Source organism: Perca flavescens, chromosome 15 (genome assembly GCF_004354835.1).
Source record: "Perca flavescens isolate YP-PL-M2 chromosome 15, PFLA_1.0, whole genome shotgun sequence".
Classification (NCBI taxonomy): domain Eukaryota; kingdom Metazoa; phylum Chordata; class Actinopteri; order Perciformes; family Percidae; genus Perca; species Perca flavescens.
This window is the reverse complement of record NC_041345.1, coordinates 13945165-13960244: the sequence shown is the minus strand read 5'-3', so window position 1 is coordinate 13960244 and position 15080 is coordinate 13945165. Positions and strand designations below refer to the sequence as shown.

The following is a 15080-nucleotide window of genomic DNA, read 5'->3' as shown; positions in this document are numbered from 1 at the left end:
GCTTCCAGGTGAACCCTGCAGCAGTTTGTTTGAAGTGAGCATGCGATTCTGATGTAACACCAGAAAACAGTCAGGGAGTCCAACATTAATGAAGCTGATTGGCCAGTATTGGTTCTCATATCCCCATGCTATCCGCAATTTTGTTTTGAGCATATTTAAATGCTCATCATGATCGGCTCTTGAGCCTTTAATGGATTGAGTGACAGAAACATCCAATTAATGAGAGCTGAGCTAAACAACATGAGCGCCTTGTTCACTGTCGTATTTCACTGACACTGACTTGGATGATGAAATGATTATCTATTTTTTTGGCAGGGGAAGAGACATGGAAATAAAATAAGAATCTTTTTAGTTTTGCTGATTGAACACAAAAAAAATGGTATATATATATATATATATATATATATATATTGTATGTGTACATTTCTTTATTTGCAGATGCATCAGACTCTGATTTGAACCGGTTTATTAATGGATTGATTGATCAGGCATTACTCAAGGGTGAAGAAGTTTCCAAGGTTTTAACGATATCGTGTGTGACAGGTAGATTCCATCATCTCTGAAGCTTTTAAAGTATTTCTTTTAATCATCCAGAAACATAAAAGAAAGCAAATCAAAAGCAACGATTGGTAAAATTGACAAATGTGAAGCACAATTCTAATAACAACTCGGACAGAAAGAATAATTTTGTGTGTGTTTTAATGAGTGTGGGGTTCAGACCCGCTGCTGTCAGGTAAGTATGAGAAATACTTTATGCTACTGCTTTCCTGTCTATTTTTTCCTGTTTTTTTTTTACAGTTTTTTCCGATTGCTAAACAACAGTGGGCACAACTGGAGTCACATGTGCAAAACTCTAACTACAGTCTGCACCACCAACAGTCACCTGAGCTAAACAGTTCACATCACCTGCAAAACAGGCTCAGTGCAGCCAAACACTATGCACAATCCTCACTGAGATAACACACACTGTCACTCAGAACACACTGAGGGTAAAAACACTAGCATCAAACACCAATACACAAATTACAAACTTTCTCATCTTTACAGTTTGAACAATTTGAGTGACTTGACACTACTCAACAGTTTATTTAAGGAAAAAATATAGATTGTATAGCATACCAATTTTTACATAAGGTAAAAAAGAAGGAATGAAAATCAGCAGTTTTCTTCAATTAAGTATTTTGTCTCTAGTAATTTATGGAATTACTGGGAAAAAAAACTAAAGGTACATACGTAACAGTAACAAAGAATAGTGTGACTAATCCTGCCTCTCTCCAGCATGTGGCAAGTTTTCTTCATCACATTGGATGTCTGCATCATCTCTAAATAAAAATGAATGTGGTGTTTCTATTGCTTTCACCGCCATTACTTTCTGAAAAACCGTAAGAACACAGTTTTACTATTGTAAAGATATAGTGTTTTTCACTTTTTTTTATAGCTGTGTACATAACCTCAGACATCTTACCTGGACATATTGGTATCTTTGATATTTTACCTGTTTCTTTCAAACGGTACAGTGTATAATTGTTTCATTCTTATTTGGTGTTTGTATACAAAAAAAGGCTTTCTGAGCTTTCTCTGTATAAATACCATATATGTTCACTAACTAGTCTAAAATAAGACACCTACTTAGGCTTTCAGCTAAAATTCCAATCAGCAGTGTTTGATAGGCACCAGACTGAAATCTATTCTGTTTTGAATGCGTGGTTAACAGTTTTGACAGCAGTGTGTTAGCATTTGAACAAAGTGCTGTAAATCTACAGCGTTGTGGTTAAAGTCATGGGATAAGTGAAAACTGTGTTCAAGCATTGAAAAACGAACTAGAGTTTGGTCCACATGAACTGCTGCTGTGCAGACTGTAGTTAGAGTTTTGCACATGTGACTCCAGTTGTGCCCACTGTCGTTAAGCAATCGAAAAAAACTGTAACTTGCTCATGACAAAAAGGTATACAAATAAATTAACTTAAACTTGAAACAAGTTTGGCAGACTGATATACAGCATCACAAACACCTGTAAAACCTAATAAAGTCAAAATAGCTGCTGATTCACCCTCTCTAATAAATGCATCTAAGCAGGGAGAGGAAATGGAAACACTCCCAATCTTCTTATGAGTGCGCTGGAGAATATTTAGTGAGTCTGGTGTAGAAGATCTCTGTCCATGGAGTGGGTAACATGACAGGGATTCAGAGATATGTGAGTGTGTTAAGCCTTTCAAAGCTTTATATACAAGTTAAAGGAATTTAAAATATAACTGGAAGCCAGCGCAGCAGCATATCTAAAACAGGAGCGATATCCTCTTTCTTGTGTTTGTTAAAGGCTAGCAGCAGCAATTTGAACTCTGCGTAATCTATGATCTAGGATTTTTTAGGAAAGCCAGTAAAGTGAGCATTATTCAATCTTCCTGGAATGAAAACATGGGTTAACCTTTCAACAAGCTGATGCATTAGCTATAGCCTACTTTGGCTCTATTTATATAAAAAGTCTTAGATTCGGTGGCAAAAATGATCTTAGATTTGGCTTAGTACAAGTTGACTTTCCTCCTCTGAAGATTTTGAATAGACAGGGGAGGCAAGGATCATAATGTGCTGAAATCACTGGGCGTGACAAAAATATGTAGCTGTATGACACCGGGGAAAGTTCACACTGCGTGTTCTAATTATGCTACTCAGCATGTAGAATGAGAAAACCGAGTCAACCGAGGCAGCTTCCTTTGGCAAAATCTAAAGGTATGTTACAAGTCTGACGCACATCATCACCAGGTAATTAATGTGCAGAATCAATTAAATGTGCGCTCAGAGACGCTCGCCGACGTCACCACGTGGTCAATATGAAAAAATGTTCATTTGTGAAACCGTACCAAAATAGGGGATATGATGAGAATCTATGAGATAAAAATAATCTAAACATTAAAAAAAACGTAGTAAAAGTAAAAGCAAAGTGAAAAGTAAAAGGAAGATATTGGCTCTTGTTTGCACACAATTTGTTCTACAGTACTGCAGAACCTATTGAGAAATTAACGAGGCTACATAAAAACATACAAAACAAATAAGCAGTTCTTAGAGGCAAATTGCTCTTTCATGATCATGTCTTTGACATTCCTTTAAAAGCCTTGCTGCTGCAGTCTGTACTAAGTGATGACTGCTGTGGTCTTCTTCACAACGTGCATGAATCAGCTTTTCAAGGTTAGCAAAGGATTTTTTTTTTAATGCTGTGGGAAAAACAGGGCTGTAATTGCTCTTAATTTGTTCGTTAAAAACAGATGATTGGATTAACCATCAGTCACAAGTTTTATGCCGCAGGCTTAGCATTAGCCAAGGGACTAACATGAAGAGACTCCAGGTAATGAATGGAAATTGTAGAACTAAATAAAGCCTCTTATAGCAACTAAACTGCAGGAAAAAAAATTTAAATTCATAACGTAATGCTTGCAGACTTGGTAGCTTGGATTGTTTGTAGGCTTTGTATATATACAGAATATGTAAAGCCTGTGTGTTGCACTCACCCCCTTGCAGAGTCCATTCAGTGACTTTGTGGCTGTAGATGCCTCGGCCCGCTCCATTATAAGCCGCAACTTCGATTTCATAGTTGGTCCAGATGATGAGGTCCTCCAGAAGCAGACTGGTCTGGTCTGGGTTGGTGATGTTTTTCATCTGACAATCCACTGGAAGCCCCGACAGACAGTACCTTGCAGCAGAGGGAGTAATCGATAGACAGAGCAAGGAGGGATACAGACAGAGACCACACAGACAGACAAATATATTAGAGCGCAGATTCTCCTAAAAAAGACAGGGTGGTAAAGGAGGGAAAGCCATGCACAAAATGGTTAACAAAAGGGAGGTGACAACAGATGAATGGAGGGGAAGGTATTTAATTGGCACCAATTATTCTATTGCAGCAGTGAGCGAGACTGATGCGAAATGGAGAGGAGGAAACGGAGCTGACATAACAGTTATTATCACATCTGAATGGCATTGGCCCAGACAGACACCTGTCCCTGGGAAAAAATAATGCAGCCTGTCATGGTCTTCTTACCTGATGATGTAGCCCTGGAGTGGCCCATTCTGATGGCTCTCCGGGGGTGGCTGCCATTGGATCATGATGGACTGATTGGTGCGGCCACTTGCGATGACTGTCTGAGGGGGGGCACTGGGGGGCTCCTCGGGGAGAGTTAGTCTGCAGCAGCAAGGAAAGAAAAAGGAAAAGAGAGGTTAAAGAAGAGACATAGAGTGAAATCATGCATTAATTATTGGTAGTTTCTGCATATTTCTATCCTATTTCATCATAGGCATCAAATCATAATAAAGCCAGCTTTTTGTATTTTCTTCTGAACACCATAAAGGAAAGTTGGGATACGTGTGGCTTTGTCCAAAGCATATTCTCTATAATACTGTCTGCGGAGGGACATCTTGCTATGGCAAGACAAGGATCAAAGAGGCCATGGTGAAAATAGAGCAGCACAATTGAGAGACAGTGTAAGTGAGAGAAGGATATAAAAGAACAAGAAAGAGAGATCCAGGCAGACTTTTCCCTAAAGCCAATTTAAGATGACATCTTGATTTCTTCCCAGTGGACTGGAGCACTGCTCTGAAGGAGATGAAGCAGAGTGTTTAGGATCAAAGAGGTGTGCCCGAGAGATGCCTCAGAAAAAGCCCTGCACTCTCACTGACGCTCAGTCACCCTCCTGTGGTGTGCTCTTGTCTGGGCACATTCACACAGGAACTCTCTGAAAGAGTGTGTGGTGCAAAAGGTATGTGAAGGGTAGTGATGGCTTGTGAGGGAGTTCCTTGCTGCAGGTATAAAAACAGCAAATGGGTTGTGTTGATGCGGACAAGGTCGGACAGTGGTGTGTGTATAGGTCATTCATGATGAGCTAAGCATATATGTGTGTGTGTGTGTGTGTGTGTGTGTGTGTGTGTGTGTGTGGGGCGGAGGCGGGGGCTGTATGATGATGACCGTTTCGTCTTGCTAGTCGAGAGAATTCACTCGAGATTTGAGTCGGTGTGAAGCTCTGGCTCTTTCAAGCCTCTCTGTATTTTACTATGCAGTACGGCAAAGACAGTTAATAGGAGGGAGAGAGATGAAGCTGGGTCAGCGCACCCATCAAGTCTTCACAAAGTGCAATTTCAGCTCATTCACAGTTTTATCTTGAAAAGGTCCGTCCCGAAGCTGGCTCGTCTCTCGCTCACTCCCACAGGAGTGTAGACCAAAAAGTTAACTCACATGAAGTAATCACTTCCATTGAACTGCCAAGGCGGGGGAGAAGAACGGATTGTTCCAGAACTGTGAAAGTCCCTGAAGTGCAACGCTGTTCTCATCAGCATACACAGTTACACAGACTACCAGCAACATCTTTAATATTCAGCAGATGCATAATAAGCGCAGTACCCACCGGTCAGTCTCTTTGCTGAACTGGCCTCTGCCCACGTCGTTGACGGCACACAGGCGGAACTGGTACGAGCGCGCTGGGATGAGGCCACCAACAGTGACCCCGGTAGACTCGGGTTCAATGTTGGCCAGCAGCACCGTCCAAGGAGCATCTGGGGCGGAGAAGACACACATAATAGACAGAGCTGTGAGCAATAGAAAGTGAACGGTAAATGACCTTGTGAGAACATTCTAAAGCTAAATCTATTCAGCACTTGGAAAATTTAAATTCTATGTTATTTCTGACTATTATTGCACACCATACTTTCATTTTCAGTAATACTATTGCAGCTGCTGATAAAAAAGTAAGTCATTTATTTTGTGTACACTCCCTCTAAATATAAGATTGAAATTCAATTATCCAAAAAACAGATCCCATCTGCATGCTCGGATTCATTTTCCTCTTAATGAGTTGTCATCTTCTCAGTAGCCTGAGCTTCAATGAGAAATGGCTGAACGATTTACTCTCTATAGGTGAAAGCATTCTCACTTCTTTGATTTGATCAAATGAGAGGAAGACAAGTGCATTGGGCATCAACACAACTGGGTTCCCCTGATCATTCGCAAGGAAGCGTACAGGTGAGGCAATTGAGTTATACTGATTGCAGACGGTAAGAGAGGATGCAACTTTCAATTTTAGGGAGACAATGAAAATGTAATATAATAAGAGGGGCAGCAAATGAGTGTTTCCAGGGAAGATAAAGTAACAATATGGCCTTTGAAATGACTAGAAACAATAAATGCATCAGTTTTTTAGCAACATGCTTTGTCAATGGGGACACTGGTGCATTCGTGATGGGGAATCACACTGAACCACTCACTGTTTTCTGACACCTCCAGGATGTAGCGAATCAGGGGGCTGTTGCCATCAAAGGCCTGGGCCCATGTGAGGTTGATGGCCCTTTTCTCTGTGGTACTCAGAACTGCTATTGGGTTTTCTGGAGCATGGGGCAGTTGCCTGTTTGTACATATAAGAATCAGACAAGAGAGGCAGCAAATAACAGAATTAAACAGCCAAACCAAGAGCATTTTAAATATTAGAGGATTTGATTGATTAGAGAGGAGAGCGGTGATAAACTACAACAGTGGGAAAAACATCCATCCATCATGTCTCGGTGGGACATAAATAAAGACGGGGAAAAAAATACAGATGGTAAGATAAGACAGGGGAGACATAAGGCAAATATGCAGACCTGACTCGAAGGTGGGCATTGCGGGAGTCATTGCCACCCACTGAGGTCACCCTGCAGGTGTATGTTCCGATGTCACCCGACCACGTTTGGGAGATGTGCAGGGTCCCGTCGGGATCCTGCCGCAGGCGGGGGGACGAGCTCACGTCAATCACAGAGCCGCTCTTCTCCCACACGTACCTGGAGTTATGTACACACGTATCATGTAAGAGTAGTCCACACATACAACAGGGCACACTCACACACTTACACTCTCTGTATCTCTGAGTATTGTGACAGTTACTCTGTTTGCTTTGCGTCAGTTCATACAGCAAAACACAGAAGGTGCTGACACCGGTGTAAAGCCTTGTGAGGCTGATGGGAAAGTGATTTGTATCTTAAAACCATTTCTCTCTGTCATACATACAGTACAGAGCCTCTCCTCCATGCATTTCTCTCCTTGTCATATACCCAACCGCACATATGGCTGCCCCCCCCACCACACTTATACTCACATGCACATGCACACACCAGGAGCTCCTGTGATTAATTGCGACTGTTCGGGCTTTCCAGCTTATCTCCTCTGTGTTGCGTTTAATTAAAGGCGCTGTCTGAAGTTATTACTCTGTTTACATATTCATCTGTTTACCCTGCAATCTGATCAATGCTGTGGGCCCACAGGTGACAGGCACTCTAATCACTGGGCTCCACAGACATCATTTCACTCCCTCTGAGACAGATGCATGTGCACACACTCTATCATGATCAAGACTGTCTGAAGAGTGAGGAGAAGCGATGGATTAATTCCTCAATCAGATTCTAAGAGTTTCCAAATCTTCCCATAGGAGGTTGCATAAGGGTGGATAAACACTAAAAGATCTCTCGCAGATTTTATAAACTAATTAAGTAAACATTGATACCCAAGCTTGTTTTCTAGACTTGGGTTGCATAGACAAATAGCAAGCAGAAAGTATGTGATGTCTGACAAAAATAGTATGCAATGAAAGAAAAAATGAAATCCAACAGATATTGCCAGTGGATGTTATCATTACCTCACAGTGACACTGGGGTCATGGGTCACACCACAGGTCATAACAGCCTTGGTCCCTTTGATGACACTCTGGTCTTGTGGTGGTTTAGTGATGTGAGTACGTGCTGCAAACACACACAGAGGTTGTTATTCAGAGACTGTGGTTGAGCAGCGGATTGAACAGAGCTTAGTGGAATTGGTCTCATCTTTCACTCAATGTCTTTCTGAAACTGGGTGAATTACACCGCATTTCTAATGGATGGAGTATTTTGCAAGGCTTTCAAGGACTGATGATGTGAATTTATGCACAGAAAATGAGTGCACACATGAGTCATTAGACAATGTATTCAGAATATCTAGAGAATGACCTCCAGCAACTAGGTACTTTCTGCATCTATAAGTAAGTCATGGATTAAAAAAATGAAGAATGTTTCTTTTTATTTCTTTATTTTTTCCACAGGTTTAGCTTGGACTCGTAGTTTGCAGTATTTTCCCCCTGTGCTGGACAACGTAGAAAATGAGGATACAGGGGTTTGCACACGCTGCAAGCAGGGGAGTATCCAGTTTCTGTTATGCTTACCCCAGACCACTAGGTCGGCTGAAGCTTCATCAATGCCCCTGGAGTTACTGGCCATGCAGGTGTAGGTACCAGCATCAGACAGGTGAGAGGGACTGATTAGCAGGCTGCCTGACTCCAGTAGGGTGAACCTGGGCAGCTGGACCGAGCCACTGGCCAAGACACGTTCACCTGCAAGGAAGGGTGGAAATGATTGATCGTATGGAATAGAGGACAGAGAAAAAAAAGGGAGAACAGGGACAAAAAGAGATTAGGGTATTGGAGAAATGTCAGGAAAAAACAAACAGGAGGGAATAGCAATGCAGGAAAGTAAAGCTTTAACTTTTTAGAGAAAATGCATATTTTGAGTCCTTTCCAGAGATCTCGTTTGCTTTGACAAGTCCAAATGCTCCATAATGAACCCCCCACCTCAGAACCTCATGCTGTTAACCCACGCACCTTTCTGCCAGGTGATGGCTGGCCGTGGGGCTCCTGAGGTCTCACAATGCAGAATGACTGACATGCTGTCAATCACGGCGCTGTCAGAGGGGCCAGCGGTGATGTTGGGAGCGATACCTGAGAGGGGAGGGGTCACACACACACACACACACACACACACACACACAGAAACACACACACACACAGGCAAACAAAATCAGGTGAGACAGAGGTGATAATGAGAGACATAAACAGCTTTCAGCCTAATAAAGCAGATGCCAGCTGAGAGCTTAATAGACTTGACAAAAGGGGCGGCTGTCAGGTCTTATTCTCAGGGACAGTTCTGAGAATCTGACATCTCTCTGCTTCTCCTGCACCTTGTCTGATTCAAAAATAGCCAATAATTGCCCAAGCATCCAAGGTGACAAATCTGTCAATGTGAAACGATATATAGATAGATGGGTGTAGGAGGCAAGACAGAGAGAGTGAGAAAAGAGGATTAGAGAGAACAGAGGAGCGGATTTAGGAAAAGAAAGGGAGGGAACAGAGAGGAAAAGATGAGCAGAATTAAGAAGCAGACATGTAGATAGCTTTGAAATATTTTCAAGGGGACATACTAGTAACAGCTAGGTAGGTGTTTGTCTGGATCTCTCCTGCGAGATTGCGGGCAAAGCACTGAAACATCCCTGTGTCATCTGGCAGGAGACCGTTGATCTGTAGGCTGCCTCCTACCAACACCCTATACCTGGGGATCTTTACCGGGCTGATGGGCACCGCATCTTTGTACCACACTATGTCTGGCTGCGGCGTGCCTGCAGAGGAAGCAGAGGATTCATTTATTTCTTCGTCATTGTGACATTTTTATTCTGTTTTTTTGTTTCATACTTTCTTGCTCTTTCACACATGCAATAGCACAAAGAAAAACAAACACCACTGACCCCGTGCCTGGCAGGGGATATCGACCACCTTCTCCATCTCTGCACTGATGTGAGTTGGCGGCTCTTTTACAAACAGAGGATATTCTGTTTCAAAGAAGAAAAAGCATAAAACATTGCCCCATTTAAGCCTTTAAGAACGACTCACGGATCATCTGTGCTTTTTTATCTCTACCCCTCTCTATTGAATGATCATTTGCAACACTCTAGATATCGTCATCAACTCAATTACTGAAGTATCAAATGGCAACACAATGTTCTCTCAACACGGGGGTGGAAGGTTAAAATGGAAATTGTGGGTTATTTACCTAGCACATGCAGGAAGGCCCCAGCAGTGACCGATGGGACGCTACTACTGCGGAGTGACGCCTCACACTCGTAATAGCCGCTATCGCTGACTGCAGGCAAAGAGATGACCAATCTACGGCCAAAATCTCGGATCCCCGTATTGACCACTACCCCGTCTTTCCTCCAAGTAACAGTCATTTTGATGAGAGGTCTGGAGGAGAAAAAGATGAAAAGAAAAGCAAGAGATAGGGAGCGTAGTTTAGTGCTTTTAATACAGATTTTTATTCCGTTTCAAGGTTACAGAGCACTGAGGGAGCAATGGGATACATCTGTCATTCTGATTAAGTCTTTGAATTGGAGATAATAGTCAGGATTCAGCCCTGAGATTGTGCGAGATAGGGAGAACAGAGTGAAGCCTTGAATCAAAGGGAAGAATGGAGGAGAGGTAAAATGAGAGATGTACAAAATACTTTTCTATCATGTTCAAACAAAGGGTTTCCAGACTCATTTGAATCACAAAATATCAGATGTGGAGGCGAGAGAAGGTGGAGGTGTTTTGGTAATGTGTGCGTGTCTGTCTGGGTTGTATTTGTCTTTTCCTCAGTATCCATGCGTGTGTCTGTGTTAGTACCTTGCATTAGCAACACATTCCATGATAGCCTCGTTTCTTCCCATGGTTACACTGGTATTCTTGGGGGGGATAATGATTGAGGGGGCGATGGGGTCTGCAGGTCCTCCCACATCTATCACACACACAGAAACAAATGGACGTAGATAATAGAAGTGAAAAAAGTGAGAAGAAATCTATAAACTATATGATGACCTCATATTAAGCCTGTGCAGCTGCCTGATGTGGCCAACTGAGCATGACTAGATCCATACACAGAGATTGACAGTCACTATCACCAGCAGGTAGCCAGCCTGCTATCACCCAACTATTAACAGCCCTGTCTTTACTTTAGATTATTTTTCTAGTGCACACAGCATTTCCTGCAGCACGATGTTAGCCCAGGTGTTAGAAGCCATTATGTAGCATAATTGAGACAAACACAAAAGGCGATTAAATGCAGCACCATCACTCACGGGTTTCACGGAGCCTCCAGCCAACCATCGATTCACTGCCCTCAATCAGTGATCTCTCTCTGAATCTGATCTCATTTTCCCCCACCTCCCCAGAGTACGGGTATGGGCCTGTGCACTTGTATGTGTTTGAGCGATTGCGCGTTTACGCGTTAATTGACGGCCTGTACTGCATGCATGTGTGTTGCCCATGTGTTTCCACGCACAGGTTTTTTTCAGGGCTACACCAGGTTAATAGGGTCCGTAATCACGTTTTTATTATCATTATTGTTTTTTTGTGCCACCTTATTGTGGCACAAAATAACACACCATTTCAAGGCCCATTTCTGTGGAATATCAGCAGTGTAATTACAGAGCTTCCTGTACAAACACTGCCTAAATGCAGGCACAGCCCTCCTGATGGGTTATTGCCGTTTGGTTCTGCTCCCCATTTGATTGCTTCGCTCAAGTCTCCAGCTCTTCAGCTGTACAGTCTGAAAAATCATAATTTTGGTTGCATTACAATTTTACAAACCCAGTTGAATGCATTTTTATCAATAGGTTGCTAAAAAAAATACAATTTACCATTTGAAATGTGATTGTTTATTGGGCTCCCATAGCAGAAATTCTTGTTTAAGTAACAAGCCACACACTGTAAAGCTGAGGGTTAGGTTTTACAAAAACAGACAAATATAAAACATGGCATTGAGTACAAATGTTCACAGTAGACTATAAGATGCCAACTGTATTAAAAAGTAGTGCTTTTAGCTGAGCCATATACTATTAGCTATGATTGTACAGCTTCAAGCACAAGCAGCAAAGAAGGAAAAGAAGAACAAGTCAAATGAAGCTGCTGCTGACATTTGGCTGGCATATTTAAAGAATGCATTTAACATTTCAAAATGAAGACATTTGAATTAAGACCAAAGCAAACCACCAAAATCATTAAACTCAGATTGCAAAGATAATTCCATGGCAGCATACAATGACCAGGAAATGCATTGTCATAATGTTTGGTAGATAAAAAACTCAAACTGGGTTTTGTAGCAAGCAGTCTGGACAGGCGAATAACAGCAACATTCGTCCTTTTGAGATGCAATGTGTTTTATTCAAAAGAAAATATTTGGAGGCAAAGGATTACCCATTGATTGAAAGGTAAATAGATCAATTTTGTGATTTTGCAGCTGACTTAAAGGTTTTAGAATTTATTTCATTATGGTGGTACAAGCATCATCTTGAGGGCATTATTGGCATTATCATTTATTTGCATACTGAAGACCAATCAATCCATGTAGAACACCTTGTTGTCAAGTAATCAGAAGACTCAAAAAATTGAAAAGAAACAGAAACAGGCTGCAAGGATTTACCAGTCCAAAGGATTTATGAGGAAAATATTTTAATCACTTGGGTCAGAATTTACTGGCTTAAGATTACAGGCATTTGGCAGATCTATGTAATTTTTGTTTCCTAATTAATGGATGAGATTATGTGGAAAGTGTGATTGTTGTGGGTCTTATGGTCTCTGAGCTCCTGATACATTTAGTGGAGAAGAAATTAGACATAGAAAGAGGAGGAGCAAGGAGAAGAATCGATTGATGGAGAGGGAAGAAGAAGAATATTCATCTTTCCACCAAGAGAGACGAGTAGTGGTATAAACAGCACACACATAATACTATTATAAATAATCTATGCATCATTCATTGATTGTAACTGTTGATGTTGTCGTGTTGAAGCTCTTTTGTGAAATTGCCCCTTTTAAATTGAGTGATTGTATTACACTTTAATATATATTTAAGGTTTATCAAATGTGTTACAGTTTTGTGTAAATATACAAATTAAACAAGTTTGTCTGAGAATTGTGTCCATGTTTGCCAATGACACAATGAAAACTGGGAATCCATTAAACTAGCCAAATAACTCATTTTATTTTCCAGAAGACATGACTGGTTCCTTGGCAGAGACTAATTAATGTATTGCAGTTCATAAACTCTCAGTGTTGAGAATACCTCGAGTGTGTAATCTTCTAATTAAACGGGAAAAGTAAACAACGTGGTGACCTGCATAGCAAATTATTGAAACTAATGTCACCATATTGTTGACATCTGTCTGTGTCCAAAGACAATTGTAAACCCAAGTCAACTGTAGTGAATTTCACACTCTAAAGAAGAGAACAAAAAGCAAAATGTCTGCCCACTTAGCCAATGTCAGTTTGCCTTTTACGATTAGACTCAGCTCTGTCTCATTTGTATGCTGCTCCCTTTGGAACAACACGCTCCCTCTACTGCATATTTTTCCATCTTTTCTCCATAGAATTGCTAAAATGAACAAATGCAGCTGTAAAAACCTTATTGACTTTCAGATGCGAAATATGGTTGTGTGATCCGCAAGGTCAGATTCAGTGATATTCAGTGATATCTGGTCCCCACAGATTGCTGTGTCATGCGTATTGAGCATTGAATTACAAACACTGTGTTCACAATATGAGGAGCAAGTGGCTGATATTAAAAATGTTCAGCTCCACATGAGAGCAGGTTAAAATCCTTATTCGATAGTATACATATCCAAATCCAAATCCAAATCCAAATATGATATAAAATATGATCAAATATGTTATCTTCAGAGACAATTTGAAAATGCATTTAGATGCTCCTTAAATTGGCTGGTCGTAGGAGAGACTGATTTTGTCTAGAAGAAAGTAAGTAACAGTATGTGGGAGAATTTGAGTGACTTTGTTCAGATGAAAGAGGGCGAACGTAGGTAGGAGGATAGAGAAGCTTCAGGTTCAGCTAAACGCTAATAACTTGACAGGTAACCGGGTTTGCATGAGCAATTCCAAACTTTATTTGAAGTTGTGAGCATGTATATGTGAGGCCGACCTTCTAATCTGATGTGTGTGTTTGTGCGTGTGTGTGCATGTTTAATCATCCCCCATTTGCCCAGTGCCACTTTCATAAATCTGCGTTTTGTGAGGAGCGATTAAACTGAAGGTCCACTTTATGGGCCCGTACATCCAGCCAGTCAGAGAGCTGCTGGAGCTCTACCTAACACACACCTCATGACCGTAATTCACTGCTCGAAGCCAGAGGTCAGAGGAGGACTGCAGAACAAGAGGACAACTATCGTAGGTAATGGGTTTGAATACTCTGTTGGAGAGAGAGAAGAAGGAACGGCAGAAAGGAGTGATATGATGAAAGGGTGCACCAGTAGAGGGCGCTATCTCTGTTTACTCTGGTCTTTGGCTGAGCCACCTGTTGTGTAGCTGCTGTGCTGAATGAATGTGTGTTGAGCTGAAAAATAATATGACGAGTGAAACTTTTTTTGCAACAACCTGTTAATGCAGTCTGCTGATGACACACACAATCTGCTAGTGAGGTATGTTTCGCTAAGTGGGTGAGGAAGCCTGTTGTGTGGATGCACGTGCACCTGCATGTGTACTTACTCTCCACTGTGAGTGTGATGGGCTGACTGGTTTTGTTCTCCCCATTCTTGTCATTGACCGCCTGGGCGTAGTAGCGTCCCGCATCAGGGGCCACAGTGGACAGGATGACAAGCGTGTTGTCCAGGGTGATGGCACTATAAGTAAATATTCGTGCCCACACACAAAATAGTTTAACTTTAAGTTTTAAGGACATTGCATTGCCTTACATGCATTCTCATGGCACTCACTTAATCTCAATCTTACCCTCATGAAGACACAAATGGCTTTAGCTAGCGAAAAATTTAGTCAAATCAAATTGGTGTCACCAATTTGGCTCCCAATTAATCAGACATCCCCAGTCAACTGGTGTGCATTACAAAATGTGTCCCCAAACACGCTAAACCGCTCACACATACACACATTAACAAGCGCACAGACACCCTCATATCATTAAACCAGGGAGTAGTTGCTTCTCACAGTCAATAAATCCTAAGGGTAAACTGACACACAATCACGCATGCATGCATGCACGCACACACACATACACACTGACTCATAAATTATGTCTGAAAAGAAGCATAGAAAACCAATTTTTATGAGCACTTCCATCTACAAGGTACTGCAGTGTCTTAAATGAATAGTTCAGAATGTCCCTTATTATGTTATACTCTCTGTTTCTGCAGTAATTGGGTATTAACACAAAGTAACTCAGGGGTTTAAGATAAGTGAGGCTGGTTTTGTGATATACTTAATATATACAGA

The 15080-nt window shown here is 41.5% G+C and overlaps 1 protein-coding gene across 4 annotated transcripts in view; it reads right to left on the bottom strand.

The window, feature by feature from the left end:
• The window catches only part of LOC114570403 (protein sidekick-2), an 88965-nt gene that overhangs the window by 21772 nt on the left and 52113 nt on the right, over positions 1-15080 (bottom strand). For all 4 annotated transcript variants that reach the window (XM_028600721.1, XM_028600723.1, XM_028600722.1 and 1 more), the window contains exons 5-17: positions 14340-14473; positions 10473-10584; positions 9862-10052; positions 9557-9640; positions 9236-9430; positions 8640-8756; positions 8205-8372; positions 7647-7749; positions 6619-6795; positions 6247-6383; positions 5391-5538; positions 4034-4174; positions 3504-3685 (exon numbers count right to left, since the gene is read on the bottom strand). In XM_028600721.1, the coding sequence (XP_028456522.1) occupies positions 3504-3685; positions 4034-4174; positions 5391-5538; positions 6247-6383; positions 6619-6795; positions 7647-7749; positions 8205-8372; positions 8640-8756; positions 9236-9430; positions 9557-9640; positions 9862-10052; positions 10473-10584; positions 14340-14473 (1889 nt within the window). The remainder of the gene's footprint in view (positions 1-3503; positions 3686-4033; positions 4175-5390; positions 5539-6246; positions 6384-6618; positions 6796-7646; positions 7750-8204; positions 8373-8639; positions 8757-9235; positions 9431-9556; positions 9641-9861; positions 10053-10472; positions 10585-14339; positions 14474-15080) is intronic.